This window comes from Aulonocara sp. 'chitande type north' Nkhata Bay, linkage group LG23, assembly GCF_057382095.1.
Source record: "Aulonocara sp. 'chitande type north' Nkhata Bay isolate Kocher_YH1m ecotype deep benthic linkage group LG23, A_spYH_male_GT1.1, whole genome shotgun sequence".
Taxonomy (NCBI): domain Eukaryota; kingdom Metazoa; phylum Chordata; class Actinopteri; order Cichliformes; family Cichlidae; genus Aulonocara; species Aulonocara sp. 'chitande type north' Nkhata Bay.
In genome coordinates this window covers 29,228,436-29,255,945 of record NC_141365.1, presented here as the reverse complement: position 1 = coordinate 29,255,945, position 27,510 = coordinate 29,228,436, and the positions used below count along the sequence as shown (strand labels likewise).

Sequence of the window (27,510 nt, the reverse complement as noted above, 5' to 3'; positions counted from 1 at the left end):
TTTAATGTCCCAGAGCATGCTGCTCATGCTTAAATGCTGCACATGTTGCTAATGTTGCTAACCTTCTTGAGAAGTTTTGAAGCAGGGGAGTGATGCACTTCTTGCCTCACACATACAAGAAGTAACCTACAATAACCTTTTGACTCGGGACAGGAAAAAAGTTTGATTGTGAAAGTTGACTGTCTGGATTTTTGGATCTCAGGGCTTCCATAGTGTTTGTCATGATTTTAGTGGCTGATGTGTCTCTGTGCAGGCTTGCCTTTCTTTTTAAACTCCTGTTTGTTTGTCTGAACTTTACACCCTAAACTGATTATCTCGTAAAAAATTCAGTTAAAACTTTTTCATTCAGCCGGAAGCTAGTAATTAGAATATTAATAATAAGAACTGAAAAATAACAGAGGAAAATACTGAAGCTGTTTAAATGTCTGTGCAGTGGACAGACCTCTCTGTTTTTGACTCCTGCAGTGTCACCGCGACTGCTAAGGAAAGCCGGTCGTCCCAAAATGCGAGCGGTCGCCCTCACCCCGCTGGGGGGGGCCATCCCCGAGGACCACGAGGTGCTGCCCACCCTGCAGACAGAGGTGTGGAGCTGGGGCCACGGCGAGCATGGACAGCTGGGACACGGAGACAACCTGGCCAGGTTGGACACACCTGTCACAGTAATAACAGGATGTCTGGACCATAAAGGCAAATGTTCAAGGTCATAAAAAAAAAAAAATCAAGCCACTTCACCACCAGTCTTTATCATTATTATTTTGGGGGTTTAACACCGATTTACATTGTTAACTTTGAAAATAAAAACTCATTGACCAGCCTTCGGTAAACACACATGAGTACAGATTAGAGCCTATCCAATATATCAGCCAATATTACCTATTCGCCGATATGTCAGTTTTGGCAGTTTCCAATAAATTAAAGTAAAAAGGTAAATAAAGAAACGGGTTTGATGTTGCATAGTTTGCCCTTTAGTGGACACTTTGCAACACGTGGTTTGAACGCCACAAACAACAAGCAGCTGATCTGAGGAGTCGTGCCAAATGATGCTTGTGACAATGAAAAGAAAAATTGTTTTTAAACTATGTTGTCAAGTTATGGTAATCAAAACTCATATCTAAACCTAGCAAATGTATTTGTTTAACAGAAAATATCGGCTGATATATCCAGTTGTTTGATCACCAAGTATCTGTCTCAAAAATATCAGTTGTCCTCTGATACAAAATTTTTAGGCTGGACATTTTTTGTTTGCTGTTGTCTTGACAGTAAACTCACGTCTGTGTTTACATAGCATGTCATTAACTCTGATATAAATGGCTGCCCTCTGACCAGCAGTGTGTTGTGTGTCTTTGCAGACTGCAGCCGCTCTGCATCAAGAGTCTGAACAACAAGGAGGTGGTGCGGGTGGCGGCCGGCGCTCACCATTCCCTCGCTCTGACGGCTCAGTCTCAGGTTGGTCATTGAATCGAAGTAGAAACTATATTTTAAAAGGATGAGCAGTTCTACATCAACAGGTTTTTTTTGTTTTTGTTTTGACATTAAAAGGACAAAAGCATAGATCAGCAATGTCTTGATCATGCAAAACTAAGAAGTGGATATATATCAATAACCCTGACGCCACAGTGACCAATCAGGATCCAGAAATAAGCATGAAAATAAACCTGCTGTTGGCACAGAGCAGTGACATTAACCCTGTCAAAGCAAGTAAAAGCCCATAAATATTTTGTGTTTTCATTCAGAGACCTCACTCTTGTATGTGTGTGTACTTTATACCTTCCAGGTGTTTTCATGGGGCAGTAACAGCTCTGGCCAGCTGGGACACATGGAGTCACCGAGCACCGTCCCCCGCCTCGCCAAGGTGAGGAGACCACCACTCTTTTCCCGTTCATGCACATCAATCGTGTAAGTTGGTGTCTTTCAACATCTGCTTTCCTCATCCAGCTGTCAGAAGGGATCCGAGTGTGGGACGTGAGCGCGGGAGAGAGGCACACACTCCTGCTCGCAGATGGAGACTGCATCCAGCCCATCATTTACTACAGCGGGCAGCAGGTGAAGGAGGGCGAGGAGGAGGGGGGTAATGAGAAGGAGCTGCATCAGCAGGGAGGAGGAGAGGAGGAAGAGGAGGAGCAGGCGGGGGGCTACACCCAGCAGCCTGTTCTGCTGCCCTTCTGCATGAATGTACGTAGTTTAATGCTACAGGTTCTTGCTTTTAGCTCAGCACTTAGCTTCAGGTTGTGTGTTTGTACGAGTGTCAATGTGCGTTTCTTGTGTTTTTCCCAGCTTGGTTATGTGAGCAGTGTGTTCGCGGGTGGGCGGCGGTGCGTGGCACTCTCTGACAGGAATGTGATGGGCTTCATCGCCAGCCTCCACGAGCTCGCGTCAGCTGAGAGGAGGTTTTACTGCAAGCTGTGTAACATCAAGTCTCAGATCTTACGCCCTCTGCTGGAGCTGGGTAAGAAGGACACATCAGGAAGACGAAGGTTTTCCCAAAGTTTAAAAAAGTTTTCAGCAGCCTTGATTTTCTTCTTTTCCTATCCCATCCTTCTCTAGAGTCTCTGAGCTCGGCCCTCGGGCAGGTCATCTTCGGCCTCCTGCAGACACTGGCGAACATGTTTGGCCGTCTGTGTCACCTGACTGGGCAGCACGCCACCAGCCTCACTGCTAGCCTGCGGCGTTGTCGTGAGGTCAAAAGCCTTCTCATCTTGGAGCACACCAGTATTTTCCTCGACTGTTACAACGAGTACGTGTCCAAAAACAAAACACAACTTGAAACATTTGCTAAGAGTTTAAGTCCTTAACGCTTTTAGCTTTTGTGTGTATGAAGTTACTGCAGCGCCGTCGGAAACTTCCAGGTGATGGGAGGCTTCCAGGCTCTGACCAAACCATCCATGTGAGTGCACACAAACAATTTCTACATTAACTCCACATGTTTAAGAAAAGAAAAATTAAAAAGTGAATCCTTTATGATAAATCGGTGGTGATTTTCTCGTAGAGACTTGTTTGGGAAAGGTCCGGAGCTGCTCCAGAAGCTGTCAGAGTGCGGCGAGGAGAACCTCACCACAGCCGACCTCCTGGTGGTGCTCTTCTACCTCCCTGCACGCCACCTTCACGAATACAGCCGGCTGCTGCTCAAACTGGCCACCTGCTTCGAAGTGGTAGGTGGAAGAAACTCGAGCAGCAGCGCATGTGACCTCAAAGTTTGTATTCTGTTATTTCCTCTTTTTACTAACATCAGGTTTCATCTTGTGTTGTCATTTCTACACAGTTTAATCTCCTTGTTTTATAGTAACTTTCATATTTCCTCCTTAATAAATACTGGAATACAGGAAATTATTTGTATACTTACAAAATATATAAAGATGGTTTTTTTTTTAAATAATCCTTATCTTATATAGGTTTTAGATTTTTGGCCTAAATTAACTACTTTTTTTTGTTTGTTTGTTTTTGGGGTTTTTTAGTGTTCCACTGAGTATCAGAAGCTTCAGGACAGCTGCTCCAAGTTTGAAGCTTCGGTCTTGCAACTGAAGCGAAAAAGGAAAGAGGCCGACTACACTGTTCACTTCTGGAAGATCTTTCCTGGAAAAATGACGGTAAACTCTCTGTCCTCATCTTCTGTATCATTGCTCGCACCAAGCCTTCCACGTTCAGTCCCAAGGTGTTATGTGATGCTCCATAATGCCGATTGGCATCCTTGTTTGTCGTCAGGACTCTCTGCGGAAGCCTTACCGGCGGCTGATCTGCGAGAGCAGCAACAAAGGTCTGACCCTACAGAATGCCGGCAGGTTCTCCGTCAACTGGTTCATCCTGTTCAACGATGTTTTGGTCCACGCACAGGTTAGACCCACACAGACACACGCGCTCACACTGAACGCTCCCGTCACTTCTTCGCCTCTTTCACCTTTATGAAGCCATCATATTTCAGACACTGTAACCTGGTGTGTTTCAAGCGTTTGTGTGTGCTTGCCTCCGTGCTGTCAGGGCGTGGCGCCTTGTAAAAATCTTGTAAGTATGCGGCCAGCAGCAAAACTCAGCATAGCGACCCAACTCACCCTGTCTCCCACCTCCTCCTCCTCCTTGTTTTTTGTGTGTGTGTGTGTGTGTGTGTGTGCGCGCGCGCTTTGGGGTGTGTGTGTGTGTGTGTGTGTGTGTGTGTGTGTGTGCGCGCGCTTTGGGGTGTGGGGGGACCCTGTGTGACAACATGTGGCCCTGTTGGACACACTTACTAAGGTGGACCCCCCCCAAATATCTGAATGAGTTTATGTTAGCGATGCACCTGTGCTACAACAAATATCAGTAATACTTTGTAAACGACCTGCAACTGAGGGTTTAATTCAACTGTAATTAAAAGATATTTTGCTGTATTTTACTTGAAATTACAATTTAATGATATTTACCTACAAATGCTTAAAGGTACGCTAGGATAGGGGGTAATAAGTCAGGTTTTTACAGGAAACAACGAGATAATTATACTGATTATATATAAAATGATTATACCAATAGTTATAAAATATTTTTTAAGCATATGAATAAGTTCCAACACTTTACAACCGTTTAAAATCAGACTGAATAATTTGGGTAATACTGATTTTGGTTTTTTTTGTTTTTTTTGTTTTTTTTCTTCTTCTTCCGCCCTGTTCATTGCGCACAGAGATTTCTCCAGAATTTCCAGATTCTCTGAATATCCTGATGGTCATAGTATCTGCAATTTTACATTGAGGAGCATTGTTCTGAAATTATTTCACAATTCAGACAAGCATTTCTTTCGCAGATTGGTGAAACTCTCCCCACTTTAACTTCTGAGGTGCTGTCTTTTCTAAGATGCTCTCTTCTTACCCAGTCTGCCAATTAACCTAATTAAAAAGCAAAATATTCCTCCAGCTGTTTTTTAAATTTAATTTTAGTTTTTTTAAGTACCACTTACTTTTTCAGCCTTTTGTTTCCGTCCCACCTTTCTTGAGACTTGTTGCTGCCATCAAACTCAAAATGAACTAATATTTTTCATGAAACAGTCAAATGACTTCAAATTAGTTCAAACATTTGATATATTTTCTATATTCTAATGTGAGTAATAATGTGAATAGCAAATCATTTCTTTTTTCTTTTTTTTCTTTTGGGGGGGTTGCGATAAAGTTGGTTGCATGAGCTCAGTGGAAGGCAGCTATGTTCTCTCTGCTTACAAACATTTACGTGCATGTACGGAAAGACAAAGGAGGAAATTTTGTACTAAAAAATTGAAAGAACTTTTTGAAACGCACACGTGTTTACAGCGGTTTTCCTCGTGTTTCACACTCGTTGAGACAATATCAGAACCTGCGGGTGCATTGCTACCTAAACTACATGAATATGTCCACTATTGCCCAGCCTCCGTCCCCTCCTCTCCCCTTCGCCTGCTCCCCACCTGTGGGATTCTGCTTGGAAAGATGAACAGACAGTAACCAAGGCTCTTTTAAATCTGCTCTGACACATTGGAGTCTAAAATCTTTCATGTTAAGTTCTCCTTTCCCGGTAAAGGCTTGGTTTCTGCTGTTAGCTGAAAGCACAAATCCGTTTCCATTTAAAGTGTTAAAAAACCAACAGTTCCTGGTTCACTTCTCCACAGCAGTTTCCTTTCCCCTCTCCTTGCTTGTTTTCCTTTTTTCATTCTGTTTAATATTCTTCTTTATTCCTCTTCATCATCTCTAATGTGATTGTTGTGTGCATCTCGATTCCCCTCCTCGCTCTCTGACTGGCGCCTCCCTTGAATCATCCTCGTCTTGTCAGTGTTTTAAAAAGCCAGAAATGCACAAACAAGTTTGACCATTTTTAACGCCTTCAGCAGCAGGTGTTAGCAGGACGGTCAAAGTGGTGTCTGAAAGCAGAAGACCCGAGTGAGAAGCCAAAAGAAAAAGGATTAACTTCCTCTTTAAAGACGTGAGAACGACTGCTTTAGTCTTATGTTTAATCTTGGGTTTCTATTTTAAGCTTAAACGTGTTTTTATGCAAGCCTGAAATACAGATAGTTGATTTTTACTATTCTTTAAAAAGAATAAACTCTCTCTGCTGTTATTCTCATAACAGTGGATCCAGAAGTAGAATTGTAGCCTTATAATCATCGTATTCTCATAAAAAGCGGGATTATGATGCCTGATGTTACCAGTACAGTCTGAAACAGAGTTACTGTAGTGGCGGTCATTAAAAAATGACAATAACAATAAGGAAAGGGTAAGAAAAATAATAATGGTGTTTAAAGCAAGCAGTGGTTTACAGATATAAAAATGTGGACTTGTTGTCGTTCCCAGTTTGCTTGTTCTCTTTTAAGCGTCCCGGTCGTTGGTGAAGTCTGTCGATCACCTGATGTGCTCATTCGTAGTGGTTGGGTTCATGTCGCTGTCTCTCTCACTCACCGTCGGTGGTTATATTCTCTTTGATGCCTTCTCTTCTTGTCTCTCTTTTCCATTTTATCTTGTTATCCTCCCGACATCATTTTTTCTCCCCCAGTTCTCCACCCATCACATCTTCCCTTTGGCCACGCTGTGGGTGGAGCCAATCCCAGAGGAGGACACGGGCCTGTAAGTTTGCAGCTTTTCTATGATAATTGAAGGAATTTCACAGGGAGCTTTTGGAGTCATTATTACACAAACCTTATCTTTGTAATTATATTTACAGTTCTTTGCAGAAGTTTTGAGCCAGGAAACTATGTTGCTAAGAAAATAGGAAATGGGTGCACTGAAAATACATGGAAATAAAATAGGCAAAAACAGATTTTGGACAATTGTAACGAGCTTGAAAGTCAATATTTGGTGTGACCACCTTTATTCTTCAACACAGCCTGAACTCTCCTAGTCATCCGCAAACCATGACCAAGTCTCCACTCTTATTTACATTTAAAAAAGAAAAGGATCATACTTAGTTTTTAACTTTCTCTTTAAAGAGCCTTACATAAGAACTGGATTGAAAAGCAGTGATAACAGGTCTGATGGAGTGATGAATACAGATTTGACATTTTGGGATTCAGATTATCGTCAGTATGCAGGGAGCAGGTTAGCAGAGAGGTACAACAGTAAGTGTCTGTAAAATACAGTAGAGGCTCTGTCATGGTTTGGACCTGCATTTCAGTCAGTGGTGTTGGAGATTTTGTTAATTAATGAATTACGAACTCAAAAAGTACCATCAGACTTTGACCCACCTGCAATACCATCTGGAAAGCATTTGATTGGCAACAGTTTAATTTTTCAACATGACAATGACCCCAAACACACTTCCAATAAAGTAAAAGCATACCTGGAAATAAAAACACACAGTGGAACTCTATCAGTCATGGATCGGCCTCCCCAGAGCCCGGACCTCAACATTATTGAAGCAGTCTGGGATCATGTTGACAGAGAACAGAACAAAAGACTTCAAGACTTTTGCACAGCACTGTATTATATTTATGCAACTATAATTGCACGGGCACATGAAGCAGAGATTAGTATCTCTGCTTCACAATGGAACAATGAATAGTTTCCATTGTTCCTGGGAAATACTTGAATGTTTACATTTTGCTCAGGGACCCCTTGGTAACTCATCATCAGCAGTGAGGGCTGGATCTGACTTAGAAACAGAGGGGCATTGCATGTTCATCATAAAGCATATTCTTCTTTATCATGCTTTTATACCATAATAGGAACCATAGTTTACAAAATGAACCTCATGAATTATTCACTAAGATTTGAAACTAGTGGCTTGGAGCATAATATGGAAAGTGTTTACTGAGATTTAATTCAGGGGAGAAGTAGGGTTATTTTGTCATAACTTGTAAATATCCATGTCTTGATCTTTCCTCACTGTTGCATCTGTGTAGTTTTTATATCGTGGTAAAACAAAGGGTATCTGTGCGTGTAGGTATGGGTTAAAGGTGATCACTCCTGAGGAGACGCTCACCCTGCTCGCCTCGTCTCCCATGGAGAAGGTAACTGTTTAAAAGCTGATGTTTACCTTTTTAAAAACTCAATTTCTATTTCTGAACTGGGCTGTTTGTTCATTCTTAGATCAAGTGGCTTCGCTCCATCAACCAGGCGGTGGACCAGGCCCTGAGCGGAAAAGGACAGGACGTGGCGTCAGGCAGCTCAGTGCAGAAGTTGGAGCCTCCCATCTCCAGAACAGCTTCGTACACGTTTTATAAGGAAGGGCGACTGAAGGATGCGACATATGAGGGTCGCTGGCTGTCTGGAAAGCCCAACGGCAGGTTGGATGTTCACACTGTTGCATTTACACTTAGATAATTTTACTTATATGTTGAGAAATTGGAAAGTGTTGTTTGTTTGTTTTCCCAGAGGTGTTTTGAAATGGTGTGATGGGAGAATATATACTGGGGCATTCAAGAATGGACTAGAAGATGGGTGAGTGCTGGAGCCTAAAATCTCCTAGTTGTTTATGGTAATTGTTCAATTTGTGTGTGGGTGTGTAAGCCTGAGAGCGTGATTTATCACCTTTTGTTTATGCAGCTTTGGTGAGTTTGTGGCCCCCAATAAGACGCTGAACAAGAACGACCACTATCAAGGTTACTGGAAGGATGGCAAGATGCACGGCCTGGGGACATACAGGTGAGCAGCATGAAAATGTATTATTTTCAGCAGCATGCCCTTTATTATAATTACTATTATTATGATTACGATGATGTTTGGCTAGATTTAATGCACAATTCTGAGTTCATTTTGGATTTCTAATCCACACACGGTCTAACGTATACATACATGCTCAAGTACAGTGGGGCAAAAAAGTATTTAGTCAGCCACCGATTGTGCAAGTTCCCCCACTTAAAATGATGACAGAGGTCAGTAATTTGCACCAGAGGTACACTTCAACTGTGAGAGACAGAATGTGGAAAAAAAAATCCACGAATCCACATGGTAGGATTTGTAAAGAATTTATTCGTAAATCAGGGTGGAAAATAAGTATTTGGTCACCTCAAACAAGGAAAATCTCTGGCTCTCACAGACCTGTAACGTCTTCTGTAAGAAGCTTTTCTGTCCCCCACTCGTTACCTGTATGAATGGCACCTGTTTGAACTCATCATCTGTATAAAAGACACCTGTCCACAGCCTCAAACAGTCAGACTCCAAACTCCGCCATGGCCAAGACCAAAGAGCTTTCGAAGGACACCAGGAAAAGTATTGTAGACCTGCACCAGACTGGGAAGAGTGAATCTACAATAGGCAAGCAGCTTGGTGTGAAAAAATCAACTGTGGGAGCAATCATCAGAAAATGGAAGACATACAAGACCACTGATAATCTCCCTCGATCTGGGGCTCCACGCAAGATCTCATCCCGTGGGGTCAAAACGATCATGAGAACGGTGAGCAAAGATCCCAGAACCACACGGGGGGACCTGGTGAATGACCTGCAGAGAGCTGGGACCAAAGTAACAAAGGTCACCATCAGTAACACACTACAACGGCAGGGAATCAAATCCCGCAGTGCCAGACGTGTTCCGCTGCTGAAGCCAGTGCATGTCCAGGCCCGTCTGAAGTTTGCCAGAGAGCACATGGATGATACAGCAGAGGATTGGGAGAATGTCATGTGGTCAGATGAAACCAAAGTAGAACTTTTTGGTATAAACTCAACTCGTCGTGTTTGGAGGAAGAAGAATACTGAGTTGCATCCCAAGAACACCATACCTACTGTGAAGCATGGGGGTGGAAACATCATGCTATGGGGCTGTTTTTGTGCCAAGGGGACAGGACGACTGATCCGTGTTAAGGACAGAATGAATGGGGCCATGTATCGTGAGATTTTGAGCCAAAACCTCCTTCCATCAGTGAGAACTTTGAAGATGAAACGAGGCTGGGTCTTCCAACATGACAATGATCCAAAACACACCGCCCGGGCAACAAAGGAGTGGCTCCGTAAGAAGCATTTGAAAGTCCTGGAGTGGCCTAGCCAGTCTCCAGACCTCAACCCCATAGAAAATCTGTGGCGGGAGTTGAAAGTCCGTGTTGCTCGGCGACAGCCCCAAAACATCACTGCTCTCGAGAAGATCTGCATGGAGGAATGGGCCAAAATACCAGCTACTGTGTGTGCAAACCTGGTAAAGACCTATAGTAAACGTTTGACCTCTGTTATTGCCAACAAAGGTTATGTTACAAAGTATTGAGTTGTATTTTTGTTATTGACCAAATACTTATTTTCCACCCTGATTTACAAATAAATTCTTTACAAATCCTACCATGTGGATTCATGGATTTTTTTTTTTCACATTCTGTCTCTCACAGTTGAAGTGTACCTCTGGTGCAAATTACTGACCTCTGTCATCATTTTAGGTGGGGGAACTTGCACAATCGGTGGCTGACTAAATACTTTTTTGCCCCACTGTATATACATGAATTCACTTACAATGCTTTAACCTAATAAGGCTAAGACCTATTAACTTCTCATTAGTGATTATGATTGACTACAACTGGTAGTTTCTCTATATGTTTGCCTCATTAGTTTGACCAATTCTCAAAACAATGTGGAAGTCACCAGCATCACTGTCCACAGCGAAGAACATCACCATGGACTGAGAGGGTGTTGATCAAAAAAGAAAATGCCCACATTAACGAGCCAAATGCCTTCTAGAGAAAAGTTTTATGGTCAGACGACACAAAGATTGAACTTTTTGACCACAATGACAAGACGCATGTTTGGAGGAGTAAAGGTGAGGCTTTCAAACCTAAGAGCACTGTCCCAGCTGTCAAACATGGTGGGAATATCATCATGCTCTGGGGCTGTATTGCTGCCAGTATTACTGGTATCAGTGGTACTGGTATATTGCACAAAGGGGAAGGAATAATGAAGAAGGAATACCTCCAAATTCTTCAACTCCATCTCAAATCATCAGCTAGACTGTTGAAACTTGGACACAGTTGGTATTCCAACAGGACAATGATCCCAAACACACATCAAACCTGGTTTTATTAAATGGATAAAGCATGCTAGCATTAAGCTTCTGGAATGGTGCTCCCAAAGCCCCAACCCATGAAAATTTGTGGACAATGCTTAAAAGCCGGATCCATGCCAAGGAACCAAACAATGAAGTGTTGATTGCTACAAAACGTGTCTGGTCGAGGTGCAGTATATATATTTGACCCTGTGTGTGTGCTTTCTTTCTTATGAAGATGAGCTAACTATCAGCAACCGTATTTAAACATACTTATAACAGTTTTGAGGGAGATTTCTCATTAGCAAATGTTGTCACCTGATAAAAGAAGTTCTTCTTGCTTGCTTTCCTTAAAATCAGAGACGACATAGGAAGCATTTTAGCAGTGAAATTTTTCAATAAAAGAACAGATATAGATGAAACAGCTGTGTTGTAAGAGAGCACCCCTCCTCTATCTGACTGCAGGTATGCCAGCGGTGAAGTTTATGACGGGTCCTTTCAGGAGGGCGTGCGGCACGGTCACGGCATGCTGCGCAGTGGCAAGCTGAACACCTCGTCCCCCAGCGTCTTCATTGGTCAGTGGCTGCAGGACAAGAAGACCGGCTATGGAGTCTTTGACGATATCACCAAGTACGCTCATTCCCACACTCAGACAGTTCTTTTGCCTATAAATTTACTGGCAGCTTTCTGATATTACACATATGAAGGGATAAATAGGCTGCTGTCTGTTTGCTTTCCAGAGGAGAGAAGTACATGGGCATGTGGCAGGACCACCAGCGGCAGGGCACCGGAGTGGTGGTCACCCAGTTTGGCCTGTACTATGAAGGAGCTTTTAAAGACAACAAGATGATGGTGAGCAGCTCAGAGGTTTTATCCCCAGTTGTCTCAGTGTGTCACAACAGCAGACGTTCTTCAGTTTTCATGTTTTTTCAAAGCACATCTGTAGTTCGGCGTATGACATTAATCTGTGTATTTTCCTGTTATTTTTGCCGTCTCACAAGCAAAACTATTCATAACAACATTTTTAAGCTAAAGTAAATTAAACCCTGCTTAAAAATATTTTTTTCCACAGTTCTGGTGATTTTCCTTTTGATGGAAGGACAAAATCAATTTTTTCATATTCAGGAAAAACCCTGAAGTAGAACAATTTAAATCATTCATAAATCATACAGTAGTATAATATTCAGTCATTTTTGCAAAGATTTATTCTATTCTTTTATTCATTTTCCTTCAAATATATGTAGATGATGTAAGTACCAGAGCTGCTTTACGCTTTTTTTTTTTTTTATTAAATTCTCAGTAGAGCTGGGCATCATCAGAAATGCCTGAAGGAAGGGAGGAAGGAAGGAAGGAAGGAAATAAAGCAATGTTCACAGACATGAGGTCACAAAGAATAATCACAATATAAGTGTAATAGAAAATTAAAATACAGGTGATAGCAATTCAAAATAAAGTTGTGACACAGAAAAGATCATTAAAAACATTTACTATCATTAAGATTCTCAACAGTAAGTCTGGTTAATGAACAAGCTGTCAGCTGCTTGTAGATTCAGATAAACGTAGATGTGAGAGGTACGAGTCTGTCATGAGGAACAACCAACACATCCTGAGCCTGTCATCGAGCCGCAGTGTGTTTAGTAAGAAGCTGAGATCTGTCCATTGTCCGTTTAGGGCTCTATAAGTAAGTACAAAAAAAAAAAGTATTTTAAAATCTAAGCCAGTAAACAGAGCTTTACAGGAAGAAGCACAATGACATAAATGTGTGAGTAATTGTCTCTAGTTCAGCTGGAAAAAGGAAAAACAGTTTACAATTTAAATATGTTCCTTAAATGAAAGAAACCGGAAGCCCAGAGATGAAATAATACAAACGCATAATGCAGAAATGTCACATTTACAGATTAACAGTGAGCTCATTGGAGCTCTGTGTGTTTGTGTGTTCTTGTAGCAAACACTGTAACAGCAGCTCTAGGGCTGGGCGATATGGCCTAAAATCTATATCGCGGTATAATTTGAAGCACGTGCGGTAACGATATATATCACGATATATTCTCCTGTATAATGTATTTTCAACACTATAAGGCGCACTTAAAATCCTTTAATTTTCTCAAAAGTCGAGAGTGTGCCTTATGTATGAATTCTGGTTGTGCTTACTGACCTCGAACCGATTTAGGCGTGCAGAAATCTGTTAAAAAATGTTTTAGTACAACTTTGGTAAACCGCACTGCTTAATGGATACTATACACGGGCCAAACTTCAGTCAGGAGAACAACTGAGATTTTTCATCCACAATACAAGGTTAGTTTTTAATATACTGCAACAACATGGGAATAGAGCAGCTGCGAGAGAATTCAACATTAATGAATCAATGGTAGGGAAGTGGAGGAAGTGCAGGGCGATCGTGGCTCAAGAGTGTGGAGTTCGCCTTGTAATCGGAAGGTTGCCGGTTCGAGCCCCGGCTCAGACAGTCTCGGTCGTTGTGTCCTTGGGCAAGATACTTCAACTACCGCCTACTGGTGTTGGCCAGAAGGGCCGATGGCGCAATATTGCCTCCACCAGTGTGTGAATGCGAGAGTGAATGAATAGTGGCATTGTAAAGCGCTTTGGGTGCCTTGAAAAGCGCTATATAAATCCAATCCATTATTATTATTATGGCAGCCTCGCTTCTGTCAGTCTACCCCAGGGCAGCTGTGGCTACAACTGTAGCTTGCCTCCACCAGTGTGTGACTGGGTGTGTAAAGTGCTTTGGGGTCCCTAGCAGGGGACCAGTAAAAGCACTATACAAATACAGGCCATTTACCATTTTGGCTTTCCCCATATTTTAAAAGTGCTTCATCTCTTTGTTATGACTGTCGCCCGGCATAATTTGCAGACGATAATGGTAGTAGCCGCTGCGATGCTTTCGACCAAAACAGGCGCAGCTTGATGACATCATCAACATGCGCTATCGCGGTAGAACGGTATAGTCAAAATCTGTATGGTTGGCCAAATTTATATCGTTTCTATCGCCCACCCCTAAGCAGCATATATTAGGGGTGCAACGATACAGAAAATTCACGGTTCGGTTCGATATTTTTTTCGATACAAAAAAAATGTTCATGCCTTTTTAATTTGTCATTTATTAAAATTATAAATATATATTTTAACTCAAAAGTACAGTTTTTAAATTTAACCCTAACCCTTGTGCGTGTTTTTTATTTTGACAGCGAATGCGCACCTGTGGACCACTTATGTGCAGCCCTGGTTATTTAGCTCATCATATTGCAGCCACAGAAATTATTTTGTCCATGAAACCATAAAGCTGCACTTTCTTTTTGCCTTATAGTCTGATTTGTCATAACTTTTCCGTTTTGTGGTAAGCTTTTCTTTGGCTGTCACTTCTTCACCCTGACCTGTCTTATTTGGCTCAGCAGAACTAAAATATATATCCTGCTGCTTTTACACACGCACTCACATAAGCTCAGCGATTCTCTGCGCGATCAACCTCTCACATGTTTAAGCTTGCTGCGGGAGATTTCACTTGTCATGTTTGTGTAGTAAGCTAACGATTAATAAGACGATGTCAGAGGAATTGGTGCGCAAATTATCATCACTCACCAATCAAATCAAATCACTTTTATTGTCACATCACATGTGCAGGTACATTGGTACAGTACATGTGAGTGAAATTCTTGTGTGCGAGCTTCACAAGCAACAGAGTTGTACAAAATACAATAACGTAAACAAGCAAAATACAAGAATGGCTACATCTGAAACTAATAAATATATGTACAATATATAATCAGTGCTGTCCGAGCGATTGCAAAGTGAAAGCAAAAAAATAAGCGCAAATTCAAACGCGACTTCAATATGTCACATATTGACAGTGGCTCACCGATGCCAATGACATAATTACCCAGCTACATTTCCGAAAGAATGCAAAAGCATTGACATATATTTTTCCTTCCTACAATAGCCCGACGGGCAGGGCAGAGATAGATTTTGGTAGCCCGACTGAAAAAATCGCTAGCCCCGGGACGTCGGGCTAGCGATATTGCAAGCCCTGTATCTGATTGAGGAATCACTCATCTTTGGAAAAGAGAGTTTATTACAGAGAAATGGCTCTTTCCAAAATAAAAGCTATACTATCCGCTTCTTCTGGGCTATATTCTCAGCAGCATATTAAACATATCAGGTCCCCATAAGGAGACTCATGTGCTAACGGCTCTCTAAATGACTCGGCTAAAGTTTGTAGCATGCATGCTTGTTGTTTTTGTACTAGGATGATGTAAATGTGCAGTCATATTCGTTGTGTTCCCACTAGTGCTTTCAGGTTAATCTCGTTGAAATGACGTTAACGCCACAACACGGCAAATCTCCGTTAACGAGCTACCCCTGATAGCCCCGTGCATGGGGCTAGACGGCCAACACGTTAACGAGCTAACTGCGATAACACACTAGTTCCCACCCATGTAATTGAGCATTGCATGGCACATCCAACATACTGTTTTACTTTAGTCCATGACTCGCTTACCTTCAGGGTCATACGTCACATGAAAACCAAAATAATTCCAAACGCCAGATCTGAATGAGAGTGGGGGAGGTCCATGTTACAAGGAGAGCTTAACTTCTGTCTCGCTAGCTTGCCCTGCGCTCTTCCTTCGATGCTGTCTGTGTTGAGCGCTCAGTGGATCTGGGCTCTACAGTGTAGCCTAGGCGGAGTAGTCGAACGCAGATTCACTGAGCGCTCAACACAGACAGCATCGTCAGAAGGAAAGTTGATGAAATAAATTACAAATTTTGTATTGTTCGACACATATGCGTACCGAACCGAAAGCACTGTATCGAACGGTTCAATATTGATACGAATATCGTTGCACCCCTAAAAAAAATATATATATATATATATATATATATATATATATATATATATATATATATATATATATATATATATATATATATATATATATGGAAGGACAGAGCCCTGCACGGTATGTACCACCGGCAGATAGAGGAGGTGGCTGATATCCAGAAATCCTACCAGTGGCTGGACAAAGCTGGACTGAAAGACAGCACAGAGGCACTAATCATGGCAGCACAAGAACAAGCTCTGAGCACAAGATCCATAGAGGCTGGGGTCTATCACACCAGGCAAGACCCCAGGTGCAGGCTGTGTAAAGATGCCCCAGAGACAATCCAGCACATAACAGCAGGGTGCAAGATGCTAGCAGGCAAGGCATACATGGAACGCCATAACCAAGTGGCCGGCATAGTGTACAGGAACATCTGTGCCGAGTATAACCTGGAAGTCCCGAGGTCAAAATGGGAGATGCCCCCAAGGGTGGTGGAGAATGACCGAGCTAAGATCCTGTGGGACTTCCAGATACAGACGGACAAAATGGTGGTGGCTAACCAACCGGACATAGTGGTGGTAGACAAACAGAAGAAGACGGCCGTAGTGATCGATGTAGCGGTTCCGAATGACAGCAATATCAGGAAGAAGGAACACGAGAAGCTGGAGAAATACCAAGGGCTCAGAGAAGAGCTCGAGAGGATGTGGAGGGTGAAGGTAACGGTGGTCCCCGTGGTAATCGGAGCACTAGGTGCGGTGACTCCCAAGATAGGCGAGTGGCTCCAGCAGATCCCGGGAACAACATCGGAGATCTCTGTCCAGAAGAGCGCAGTCCTGGGAACAGCTAAGATACTGCGCAGGACCCTCAAGCTCCCAGGCCTCTGGTAGAGGACCCGAGCTTGAAGGATAAACCGCCCGCAGGGGCGTGCTGGGTGTTTTATATATATATATATGACCGAGCTAAGATCCTGTGGGACTTCCAGATACAGACGGACAAAATGGTGGTGGCTAACCAACTGGACATAGTGGTGGTAGACAAACAGAAGAAGACGGCCGTAGTGATCGATGTAGCGGTCCTGAATTACAGCAATATCAGGAAGAAGGAACATGAGAAGCTGGAGAAATACCAAGGGCTCAGAGAAGAGCTCGAGAGGATGTGGAGGGTGAAGGTAACGGTGGTCCCCGTGGTAATCGGAGCACTAGGTGCGGTGACTCCCAAGCTAGGCGAGTGGCTCCAGCAGATCCCGGGAAAAACATCGGAGATCTCTTTTTTTTTTTTTTTTTTTTTTTTTTTTTTAATATTTTTATTGAGAGACAAGTGTACAGTAGTTTACAATGACAACACAATCTGTTCCCCTCACATATTTTTTAGTTTTTCTTACATGAACAGACACAATAACACACACACAGGCACACCTACACACACGCTTAAGTAAACAAACAAAACAAAACCTAATAAGAAACCCAAAACAAACACAAACCCCAAAAGGGGGGAAAAAAAAAAAAAAGGGGGGGGGGGGGAAGAGACATGATATTAATCAGCTGGTAGAGCGTTTAATGACTTGCAATAGTCCACGAAGGGGCCCCAGATAGAATAAAATTCTCTGTATTTGCCCTTCGCCACAAGGCCTATCTTTTGCAATTTAAGAGATGACATCACATCTCTAAACCAAAAAGAAACTGAAGGTGGCTTTGAAGATTTCCAAAGGAGTAAGATGCAACGTCTAGCCAAAAGTGATGTAAAGGCTAATATTTTGAAGTGTGTAGGGTTGGTTAGACCAGTGTTGACTGGAAGCCCAAAAACAGCTAGAAAAGGGTCCATGCAGATTTGGGTCCCAAGAGCTTTGGAAAGAATAACTGAATACTGACTCCAGAAGCCATGGAGTCTTGGGCACAGAAAGAACATATGGCCTAGGTCACATGGGGTGGCATGACATCTCTCACACTGATCCATCACTTGTGGGTAAATCTCAGACAGACGAGACTTTGAATAGTAAACCCTGTACAACACCTTGAACTGGATGAGTTGTAACCTGGCACAGGACGTACTATAACGGACATTGGATACTGCTTTCTCCCATTGCTGATCCGAAAAAATTATTCCTAACTCCCGCTCCCAAGCCCCCCTAATTTTAGCAACGGAATGGACATTTAAATCCATAAGTTGTTTATATATTAAAGATATAATTGACTTCTTATTGGGTTTAAGGGATAAGAATTCCTCCCACGGTTGGACATTTGGGAGAAGAGGGTCGGAGGGGAAGAGAGCAGAAGTGCAATGCCGTGCCTGAAAATAACGGAATAGATTGGTAGCCGGAAGATTTGTTTCTGAACACAGGTCTAAAAAAGTTAAGAAAGTGCCATCTTTATAGAGATCCTTAAATGTATTAATACCATGATGCTTCCACTGTACATAGGTACCATCAATGAGGCCAGGAGTAAACAGATGGTTCTGCGTGATGGGCATGTGTACTGACGCAGAGATGTACTTAAAATGACTCCTGAATTGTGACCAGACCCTTAGACTAGACTGTACCACGGGATTTTGGGTGAAATGAGAAGGCTTAAGTGGTAGTGGAGAGAATAATAAAGCTTCTAAGGATGAGGAAGTGCACGACAGGCGTTCCAGTTTGCACCACAGCAGGTCTTGAGATTCAAGCCAATGGGTCAATTTGTGAACATGAGAGGACCAATAGTAAAATAAAAAGTTAGGCAAGGCAAGACCACCATCAAATGTCAGTCTCTGTAATAATGATTTCCTCACCCTGGGGTGTTTCCCTCCCCACAAAAACGATGTAACTAGCTGGTCTAACTTTTTGAAAAAAGCTTTAGGTAAAAATATAGGAATACTCTGAAACAGAAAGAACAATCGAGGCAAAATGTTCATCTTTACAGCATTGATCCGACCAATTAGGGACAAAGGTAGCGATTTCCATCTCTGAAAATCTGATTGAATTTGAGTCATTAAAGGGGGGAAATTGGAAGAGTATAGAGAAGACAAAGTACGAGTCATGTTAACTCCCAAATATTTAAAGCCAGCAGGGCTAAGTCTAAAAGGAATGTCAGATTGTTTAAGTGTAAGACTTAAAGAATTTATGGGGAAACATTCACTTTTAAGAAGAAACATCGGAGATCTCTGTCCAGAAGAGCGCAGTCCTGGGAACAGCTAAGATACTGCGCAGGACCCTCAAGCTCCCAGGCCTCTGGTAGAGGACCCGAGCTTGAAGGATAAACCGCCTGCAGGGGCGTGCTGGGTGTTTTATATATATATATATATAAAAATAATAATAATAAATGTGTGTTTAAAATGGGAGATGATGACTCTTTCAGGGCACTGGTGTCCTTCTGTCAGAGGACGACACGACGTACGAGGGCGAATTCTCAGACGACTGGACCCTCAGTGGAAAGGTAACTAAATATGAATACTTAAAATTTTTTCTTCTAAATCTAATACCGAGTGCAGGTACTTGTTATTAAATGTCCTGGCTCTCCCTCAGGGCGTGCTGACCATGCCCAATGGTGACTACCTGGAGGGCTCCTTCAATGGCGAATGGGGCTCTGGTCTCAAAGTGACGGGCTCCTACTTTAAACCACACCTGTTCGACACCGACAAGGACAAGACCCAAGCCATGTAAGCTCATGAGTGGTCTCATGTTTGTTAAAGCAAACTTTAATTTGTCTGTATATACTTTATATTGTTTGTTGATGCGGCAGGAAGCTGGGTCATCTGTGTGTGTGTGCCGAGGATAAGTGGCCGGCGGTTTTCGAGGAGTGTTGGAGTCAGCTGGGCTGTGAGGCTCCGGGCCGAGGGGAGCCCGAAAAGGCCTGGGAGAACATTGCTGTGGCCCTCACCACCAGCCGGCGACACATCCTGGACAGGTACCACCTGACGCCTTCTTATTGGTCATAAAACTTCTCGTTGAAGTAAAAACATCTCGAATCTAAAATTCCCAATGTTTGTGCATCCCAGTCCGGATGTTTTGTCTCGATCTCACAACAAAACGCTGGAGAGTCTGGAAGTTATCCCGCAGCACGTAGGGCCGATCACCATGGACAGATACAACGCCATCCGCCTCTACCTAATCAAGGTGGGTTCACCGAGTCGACGAAGTAAAAGTACCGGTGGCAATAACAACTGCTGATATACTAACCTGCAAACAGGTTTTTAGAGTATATTGGAGCTCTTTAACTGGCTGCAACTAATGATTATTGTGCTGATTGATTTTTTTTTTTTTTTTTTTTTCTTGATTAGAGCGTTCACTGACTGGTTTGTAATAATTCAAACAATAATGAGAAATACGACCATAACAACATAAAACTGAAAGTCCTAAATGAATAACTCTACACATATAATTTTAACAGCTAAAGCTCAAAATCATTAACGCTGAATAAAAATTCTGGTCATCTTGTTTACCTGATCAGAGTGTTGCAGAGCATTAGAGGGAGGGTTATCGATGAGACCCCTGAGCAGGCACAGCATTGACAAAATGATCCTTTGTCCTCCAGGCGTGTGACACTCCGCTGCACCCTCTGGGTCAGCTGCTGGAGACCCTGGTGGCGGTCTACAGGATGACCTACGTGGGTGTTGGCGCCAACCGTCGGCTCCTACATCAGGCCGTCAGCGAGATTAAATCTTACCTCAACCACATCTTCCTGATTGTCAGGTAGTCACTGTGAATGGATCCAATGTCCTTCATGTCTGCATAACAGCCAAGATAGCCTCATAATGTCCTCAGGCTGTCAGTAATGCGGAGAGGAGGGGGAACTGTGAGATGAGCTTATTGATTTCAAAGGCAAATAAACATTTCTCTAGATGACTCTACACGATTTTATTGTATGTTTTTCTTTGCTTTGGTTCAGATTTTTATTCCCAGACCTGCCAGAAGAGGGCGGTCTAATCCCAGAGCCGACCACCGACCTGCAGGAGAAGAATGAGCCCAATTCTACTGATGCCCTGCCGGAGTCTCCCAAACCTGCGTAAGGATGGATCCACGTCCCGCTGCTGCCATATCTCCGGTGAGCGGGCTCTGGTTATTAACGACTTCCTCCGTGTGTTTGTGTTTCAGCCGCGTGGTGAGCAGCTCGGCTCTGCTGCTTCCTGTCCTTCTGCCCCGTCTCTACCCGCCGCTCTTCACCCTCTACGCCCTGGACAAGGAGAGAGAGGACGACGTGTACTGGGAGTGCGTCCTGCGCCTCAACAAGCAGCCCGACCTCGCCCTGCTCGCCTTCCTGGGCGTCCAGCAGTACGTCAGAGCTGAACATGCGGCTGTAGAAGAGTTTGTTTTTATTTTATGCAGATCCATAAATACTACTACTTCTTCTTCTTCTGTTTTCCTCCTGTCAGAAAGTTTTGGCCTGTTTCCATCCCAGCATCTTTGCCTGCGCCTGGCGAGAAGCAACTGGTATCATTTTGTTCATATTTTCCAAAACTAGCTCAGATGTTTTGGGGCTGTGCTGACATTGATTGTGTTTGTTAATTTCCTTTAACTTGTTTTGTTTTGGATTTTTTTCTTTTTACTTAATCTTAATCTTAAGTTAAATATTTGCTAATTTACACATGACACTGTTAAAGACAATTCATCTCAAAGGTAAAAGATCCTGTTTAGTTCATTTTTATGATGGGTTTAAACTGATAGTGATCTCTCAGTTCAGTCTTTTAAGTCTCCTTACTGTTGTTAAGAATTTTATTTCTGTAGTACTTTTTTAAAGACAAAGGGGGTGAGGAGATGTTGTTTGCATCCATTATTGTTATAAAGATGTAAAGCGTGTTTGTTCTGCTGTGCGACTTGTCCAGGTCATCTCCAGCACCAAAGACGCCTGCTTTGCTTCTGCAGTGGAAACACTACAGCAGATCAGGTACGGCTCCATTCAACGGCTTCTAATACTTTTAAAGAAAATACAGCAGAGGGGAGGGGCAGTGGTTGGTTCCTTCATCCTTCATCTAGAAGTCCTCTTTTCTTTTGCAGCACAACTTTCACGCCATCAGACAAGCTGCAGGTGATCCAGCTCACTTTCGAGGAGATCACACAGGAGGTCCAGGCGCTTCTGAAGCAGGACTTCCTGTGGTCCATGGACGACCTCTTCCCTGTCTTCCTCTATGTAGTACTACGAGCGCGGTGAGCATTGAACCACAGAAAAAGCACAGTAATGCACACATTTACAGAAATAAATGGCGAAAATGAGGTGTGGGCAGAAACACAAGCAGTGGAGAATGGCTTAAAAAAAACTGCAAGGGCTTTTGCTATTTTTGTAAGCATAACCAAAAGTTTTAGGTTTCAGCTTCTTAAATGTGGAGGTTGTTCTACGTGATGGTGGGGAAGGCAATTTTAGTCAATAATACTGCTGTTCAACTTATTCAAAGACCTACACCCATCCCAGCTGCTCTCAAATGACTTGACAGTTGTAGCAGATCAGTGACATGCTTCACAGAACGGAGTTTGCACTATAAACATGAGAAAATGTACACTCATTGGCCACTTCATTAGGCACACCTGATCAACTGCTCATTAATGCAAATGTCTAATCAGCCAGTCGCATGCTTGTATGGAGACGTGCTCGAGTTCAAACTGAGCATCAGAATAAGGAAGAAGGATCACTTCAGTGATTTTATGTGGCATGGTGGTTATTCTGAGCATTTCAGAAACTGCTGATCTAGATTTTCCCCAACACATATTTTGGTCTCTAGAGGTCTGAAAAAGAAAATAATCCATTGAGCAGCAGTGAAAATGTCTTGCTGATGCCAGACTCCTTCAAACTGATAGTAAAGCAACAGTAACTCAATTAACAACTTGTTACAACCACACCAGGTGCCACTCCTCTCAGCTACTAACAGGAAACTTTGGCTACAAATCCCTCAGTCTCACCAAAATTGGACAATAGAAGACTGGAAAAACATCATCTGGTCTGATGAGTCTTGGTTTCACCAACATTACAGTCAGAATTTGGCCTTACTGCCTCATATCAATGTGTCAGGACCAAAATCTCTAAGCAATGTTTCCAGCACCTTGTTGAATCTATGCCATGAAGAGTGAAAGAAGCTCTGAACCAAGAAGAGGGACAAACCTTGAACTAGGAAGGTGTACCTAATGACTTTGTGGTATGCGAGTGTGGAGCATATCCCCATGCAGTACACACATACACATGAGAAACAAATGTCTTGGATTGTCTTTTAGCACAGAGTGAGTCATTTTATATTTGTCAGATAATCCATCATCAAACATGGTCAAGAGGTTCAGCTCAGTGGCTGAAATGAGTGAAAATGAGGCAGAGCAGAAGAGCTAGTGGCTACCATTTGCTAGGTCCACATATGGCACCTCATGGTGGACTCTTTTAGCGTCACAGCCTTGGTACAATACGAGAAACTGGACATGACGAGCAAGGAGCAGATCTGACTCAAAGGTTGGCTTTTTTTTTCTTTCTCTCTTCAGTATCAGGAACCTCGGTTCTGAGGTCAGTCTGATCGAAGACCTGATGGACCCCTGCGTCCAGCACGGAGAACACGGCATTATGTTCACCACCCTCAAGGTAACGCACATGCAGCTCACGCTGCTTTGTCTGCAAGCGTTTCAAAACTTTTAGGTCACTCAGGTATCTCTCCCCCCTGCAGGCCTGCTACTACCAGATCCAGCATGAGAAGGTCACTTAAGACGAGACTGCTGCTAAGTCCTCGGTGACCTTCATGCTGCTGATTTTCCACTCCCCTCCTCTCAGCTCCAGTAGCCGGGCATGAGGATGACTGACAGGGAGGAGGAGGGGTCATAAGAACAGGTCGTCGAATGCTGCTTGGACACATCCCGTCACAGACCCTCCCTCCCTGAAACACTCATCATCCACAGGTGATGAAGGTAGAAATGTCGCCGTGATGACAGACGCGAGCACAGTCGCACCATCCATGTGGGTGGAGTTGGGGAATAAAGATGACTGTTATTAAATCACCTTTAGCAGGGAGGGAGTGCAAAGTTTGTCTGTGGGATACCGGACCTCATTTTTTCTCCTTAAAATTTTTAATCTTAAAAAAACAAACAAACAGTAAATCTGGAAACATGAATTATTTTCAGTGAAAGCTACATGAAGAGGAAGTAACTCTATAAACTGTGGATTCATAAACTTTATAATCTGAGATGGATGCCTACGGTTAGTGGCTGTTAGGCACTGCAGGGGGGGAGCCGGTCCTGAAGGAAGGTTTTTGGTTTTTTTTTTGTTTTTTTTTCTTTTGCAAGTAAAACTGACACTTGTTCAAAGTTTCCTTGGAGAGGATTTATCTGGGCAAGCTGACTGCCCATTTTCATACTGTATTTAAAGAAAGAACGTGTTACAGCATCAGTGAACGGACCTGAATCTAAACAGTTGCTTATAAAGATTTTTTTTATTTCTTCATTTGAAGCGCAAGCTTCAGCCGGATTGTTGACTTGAAAGCGTACTCACACGTCCTCTGAACATAACCTCAGACTGTTACATTTAAAATGCGTATCCTTCCTCTGGCCTTTAGTGCATACATTATTAGGTGTCTGTTTTTTGGGGGATATCAGCTGTAGAGATGCTCAACTTGTGGTGCTCAAAGCAGCAAAGCAAATGCGTTTAAATATCTTGTAAGTAAGACTGAAAAACTTTTTGTTTCACCTCATCTCTCCTCACATCACTGTCACTCACAACAGCTGCTGACTTGATGAGGATTTAGTTGCTTTTCATGCCATTTAAAAGTGGTATCTAAGGTAAAATCAAAAGCGACTTCACCACCACTTTGGAGTATTTGGCTCAATTACAGAAGCACATTTGTGATCATGTGGGTCTTTACCTATCTGTGATCTGCAAATACCTGAACTAATTTTCTGACATAGCATCAAAACAGATCCTGAAAAGACTTTCTGGAAAAAGCTTAATTTACTTCCTGCTTCTGCTAACACCAGCATGTTACTGGTTACAGAGCCGTCACTTTAATCGTCTACACAGCAGGTTCTGTTACCATTAACGAGGCTTCAGAAATGAGGTCTAATTTTAGAAATCATGATCTGGGTATTTTAATAAAATGGTGGAACTATTTTCTTTGACCACCTACAGACCAAACAAGCTAACATCAGAGCTCAGCCAAGCGGCTGCCGTCCATGTTTGTCCTGTCATATGATACTTATCGACTTAAAAAATAAAATCGATTTGGAAATGTACAGGGATCCATTTCCAGGTGTACTGGGAGCAGTGGTGGTTGGAAGAACGAACATAGTTCCTGTAGTCTAGAAATTGATGAGTTTTCAAGACTTCTTAATGCCTTGAGCACCACAAGGTGTACAGTGCCACCTGGTTTGTTTTATGTTCATAAGATTAAAGATAAGACTTATACCTTTAGAGGAAACAATAAAAAAAAACAACCAGCACTGCAGGCCAGAGGAAAAATATGTATTTAATGTTTTCTTTTGTTTTTTTTTTTTAAGATGAGCTTTTCATTATTCAGTCCACAGAAATGTCTTTTCATTGACAGCGTTTTGCAGGAGGTGTCTTTGGTTTGTATTTCTGAGCCCAGTGTTCGCAGGACAGTCTTACAGCTCTGCAAGGTGGTGGTAGGAAGTGGAAATTTGGCGCTTTTGGAGAACCTGTGTTGCTCTTTATTACAGTCTTATTTATTAGTCTCACTAATAAAAAAATAACGATTCGAATCTTTAATCTTAGGAGTTGAGGACAAGATGTGTTTTTTTTTTTTTTTTAAATGTTATTCCCAAAAAAGCTGAAAATTCCTTCTGCTTTTTAGCGATAAAAGTTTTGTTTTGTTTTTTTACAGTACAATGACAGTGACGTTGTACAATTCACTTATATTGTATTAACGCTACCTGACGGTTTGTTTCCACTCTTTCTTACCACCTGAGAAGCTTTCTCGTTCATCACTGCTTCATTTTGAGCAACTAGCCATCCACTTCCTCGCTCTGTGGTTACACTTTTTAGCTTTATGCAAATCAGCAGTGTCTGTAACCTTTCCCTAATGTGAAGACATATTTAGCATCTCCTTTGTTCATTTCTTGTTTGAAATGTTTACAGAAACTCATTTTGCTGGATTGTTTGTAGAAATCGTCCTTTAGCAGTATGCAGAGACGTTTGATTTGTATGCTGCAGGAAGCTGCAAATATCCTGACAGTGTTTCTATTAATCATGTGGAGGCAGGCCACACAGCCAAGGAAGGAAACTAACCACCAGCTAAAGGTCTAAACCTCACTGATCTGCAAAATAATCAATGCAAGCGGTCCAATGTGAATTCTGATTTAATCACAAGAAGGACAGAAATGTGTATTTTGCCTTTTGTGAGTGATGTCTGAGCCAAGAAGCAGGCCGCTTTAACGTTGCTGTTATAGATATAATAGAGTTCAAAGCTTCACACCATCTGCTAATGCTGCCCCCCACCCCCAACCATCAGGCACTGTTGCTTACTTGTGATCTGCGTCACACATGCCACTTTAAAAAGGGATTAAGAGGGGATTCTTCCTTTTGTTGCTGTTCATGCCCTGGTCTGATAGTTTCGACAATAGAAATAGCAGCAGATCAGAGGTAAAGCCGCTGCTCTCGCCCTGCGGGATATTCGAAAATCAAGCAGAAAATTGTTTGTCAGAGGTTGTAAAATTTAAACCTGCTCATGGGAACTTCTTATACTGTTGAACCTAAACTGATATGTGATGATGTTGCTGCTTGTATCTGAGGTGAAGTGTGGTCCTCACACGTGCAGTAAAAATCATTTTATAATCTTCCGTCTGTGTTCATGAGCCCAAATGTGCTCGACCCTCGTGGAAATGAAGCAGTATTGTCTTTTTTTCGAGTTCACCGAGTTCATCCCTAGAATGCATCCTACACACTTTAGCCTTTGGGTTTAACATTTATTTGATGTTTAAGCCAGGCTCTGTTCTTATTTCACTGACTAGAGAAGGCGCCCTCGGGTGTTCTTCAGCATCATCTCTTGTATATTTTATTCAGCTTAAATTTGAAGGCTGACATGATTCACTGCTGCCTATGAAAACAGTTTTTTCTGACAGTGACGCGGCTGACTTTGAAACCAGATTACTGATGTAGTGGTTGTTCACACACTGACTGACTTTATTTAGTCCAGACTGAGTGGAGTGTTTTTGTGCTAAGTGTAAACTGAAGGAAGCGCTGATGTTTTAAACCCTGCAGCTGGTTAACCAACTGCACCAACGGCTGTTTTGTCAACGGGCCCACCTGTGTCTTTTGCACAATGTCAAACGTGTTGTACTTTTAATTGATGACAAAGGGCAATAAAATCATTTTGGTGGAAATCCACTTAGGTGTTTTGCCTCCATTGTCTGTCTTCCTTCCTTCCTTCCTTCCTTCCTTCCTTCGCACCCACTTATCGTGGAGATGTTGCTGCAATCAGGCTACTCGACTCAGCTACAGTGACTTTTGTGGGAGGTGAATGAATTCTTCTGCAAGACATTTCTGGCTCGAGTCCCTACAAGAGGACCTGGGTGCTGTGGTGGAAAAGCAGCTAGTGATTGAAAACTTGTAAATGAAAATGCTATTCTACAAGGTAAAGTTTTCCAAATTTGAGTGTGTATATATATATATATTTTTTTTAATGAAATTTTTAATTAAAATGCAATAATCCAGTTCTCTTATTTAAAATAAAATCATATGGGCTTCCTGTGTGCAAATATAAATAGAAAATTTTATGTTTTTTATAAGTTATATCACACTGTACAGTCTAAAGTACTGAAATGGTAATTTATTTATTTTTTATTAAATTTGAAAATTTAAAAAATAATTATATTTAAGTCCCAATGAAAAGCCTGAATCTCATGCTTTTTGTAACGTGTTG

At 42.4% G+C, this 27,510-nt stretch overlaps 1 protein-coding gene across 6 annotated transcripts in view; it reads left to right on the top strand.

Annotated features, from left to right (window-relative positions):
* Positions 1 to 26,975, top strand: part of als2b (alsin Rho guanine nucleotide exchange factor ALS2 b) — a 33,369-nt gene extending 6,394 nt beyond the window's left edge. For 2 of the 6 annotated variants that reach the window (XM_086282007.1, XM_086282005.1), the window contains exons 6-34: positions 466 to 700; positions 1,350 to 1,446; positions 1,775 to 1,852; positions 1,936 to 2,172; positions 2,275 to 2,446; positions 2,545 to 2,734; positions 2,819 to 2,884; positions 2,987 to 3,191; positions 3,453 to 3,584; positions 3,700 to 3,828; positions 6,472 to 6,542; positions 7,858 to 7,924; positions 8,004 to 8,200; positions 8,289 to 8,354; positions 8,460 to 8,558; positions 11,339 to 11,503; positions 11,614 to 11,725; positions 19,035 to 19,112; positions 19,202 to 19,335; positions 19,419 to 19,583; positions 19,675 to 19,792; positions 20,211 to 20,368; positions 20,565 to 20,681; positions 20,771 to 20,947; positions 21,049 to 21,106; positions 21,499 to 21,560; positions 21,671 to 21,820; positions 23,132 to 23,228; positions 23,311 to 26,975. In XM_086282007.1, coding sequence (XP_086138133.1) covers positions 466 to 700; positions 1,350 to 1,446; positions 1,775 to 1,852; positions 1,936 to 2,172; positions 2,275 to 2,446; positions 2,545 to 2,734; positions 2,819 to 2,884; positions 2,987 to 3,191; positions 3,453 to 3,584; positions 3,700 to 3,828; positions 6,472 to 6,542; positions 7,858 to 7,924; positions 8,004 to 8,200; positions 8,289 to 8,354; positions 8,460 to 8,558; positions 11,339 to 11,503; positions 11,614 to 11,725; positions 19,035 to 19,112; positions 19,202 to 19,335; positions 19,419 to 19,583; positions 19,675 to 19,792; positions 20,211 to 20,368; positions 20,565 to 20,681; positions 20,771 to 20,947; positions 21,049 to 21,106; positions 21,499 to 21,560; positions 21,671 to 21,820; positions 23,132 to 23,228; positions 23,311 to 23,349 — 3,671 coding nt within the window. In that variant the 3' untranslated portion in view covers positions 23,350 to 26,975. Of the gene's footprint in view, positions 1 to 465; positions 701 to 1,349; positions 1,447 to 1,774; positions 1,853 to 1,935; positions 2,173 to 2,274; positions 2,447 to 2,544; positions 2,735 to 2,818; positions 2,885 to 2,986; positions 3,192 to 3,452; positions 3,585 to 3,699; positions 3,829 to 3,972; positions 3,997 to 6,471; positions 6,543 to 7,857; positions 7,925 to 8,003; positions 8,201 to 8,288; positions 8,355 to 8,459; positions 8,559 to 11,338; positions 11,504 to 11,613; positions 11,726 to 19,034; positions 19,113 to 19,201; positions 19,336 to 19,418; positions 19,584 to 19,674; positions 19,793 to 20,210; positions 20,369 to 20,564; positions 20,682 to 20,770; positions 20,948 to 21,048; positions 21,107 to 21,498; positions 21,561 to 21,670; positions 21,821 to 23,131; positions 23,229 to 23,310 lie in introns of all 6 variants that reach the window. The other 4 variants (XM_086282009.1, XM_086282008.1, XM_086282010.1 and 1 more) reach the window with 4 other exon arrangements.
* Positions 26,976 to 27,510: the final 535 nt, after the last annotated feature.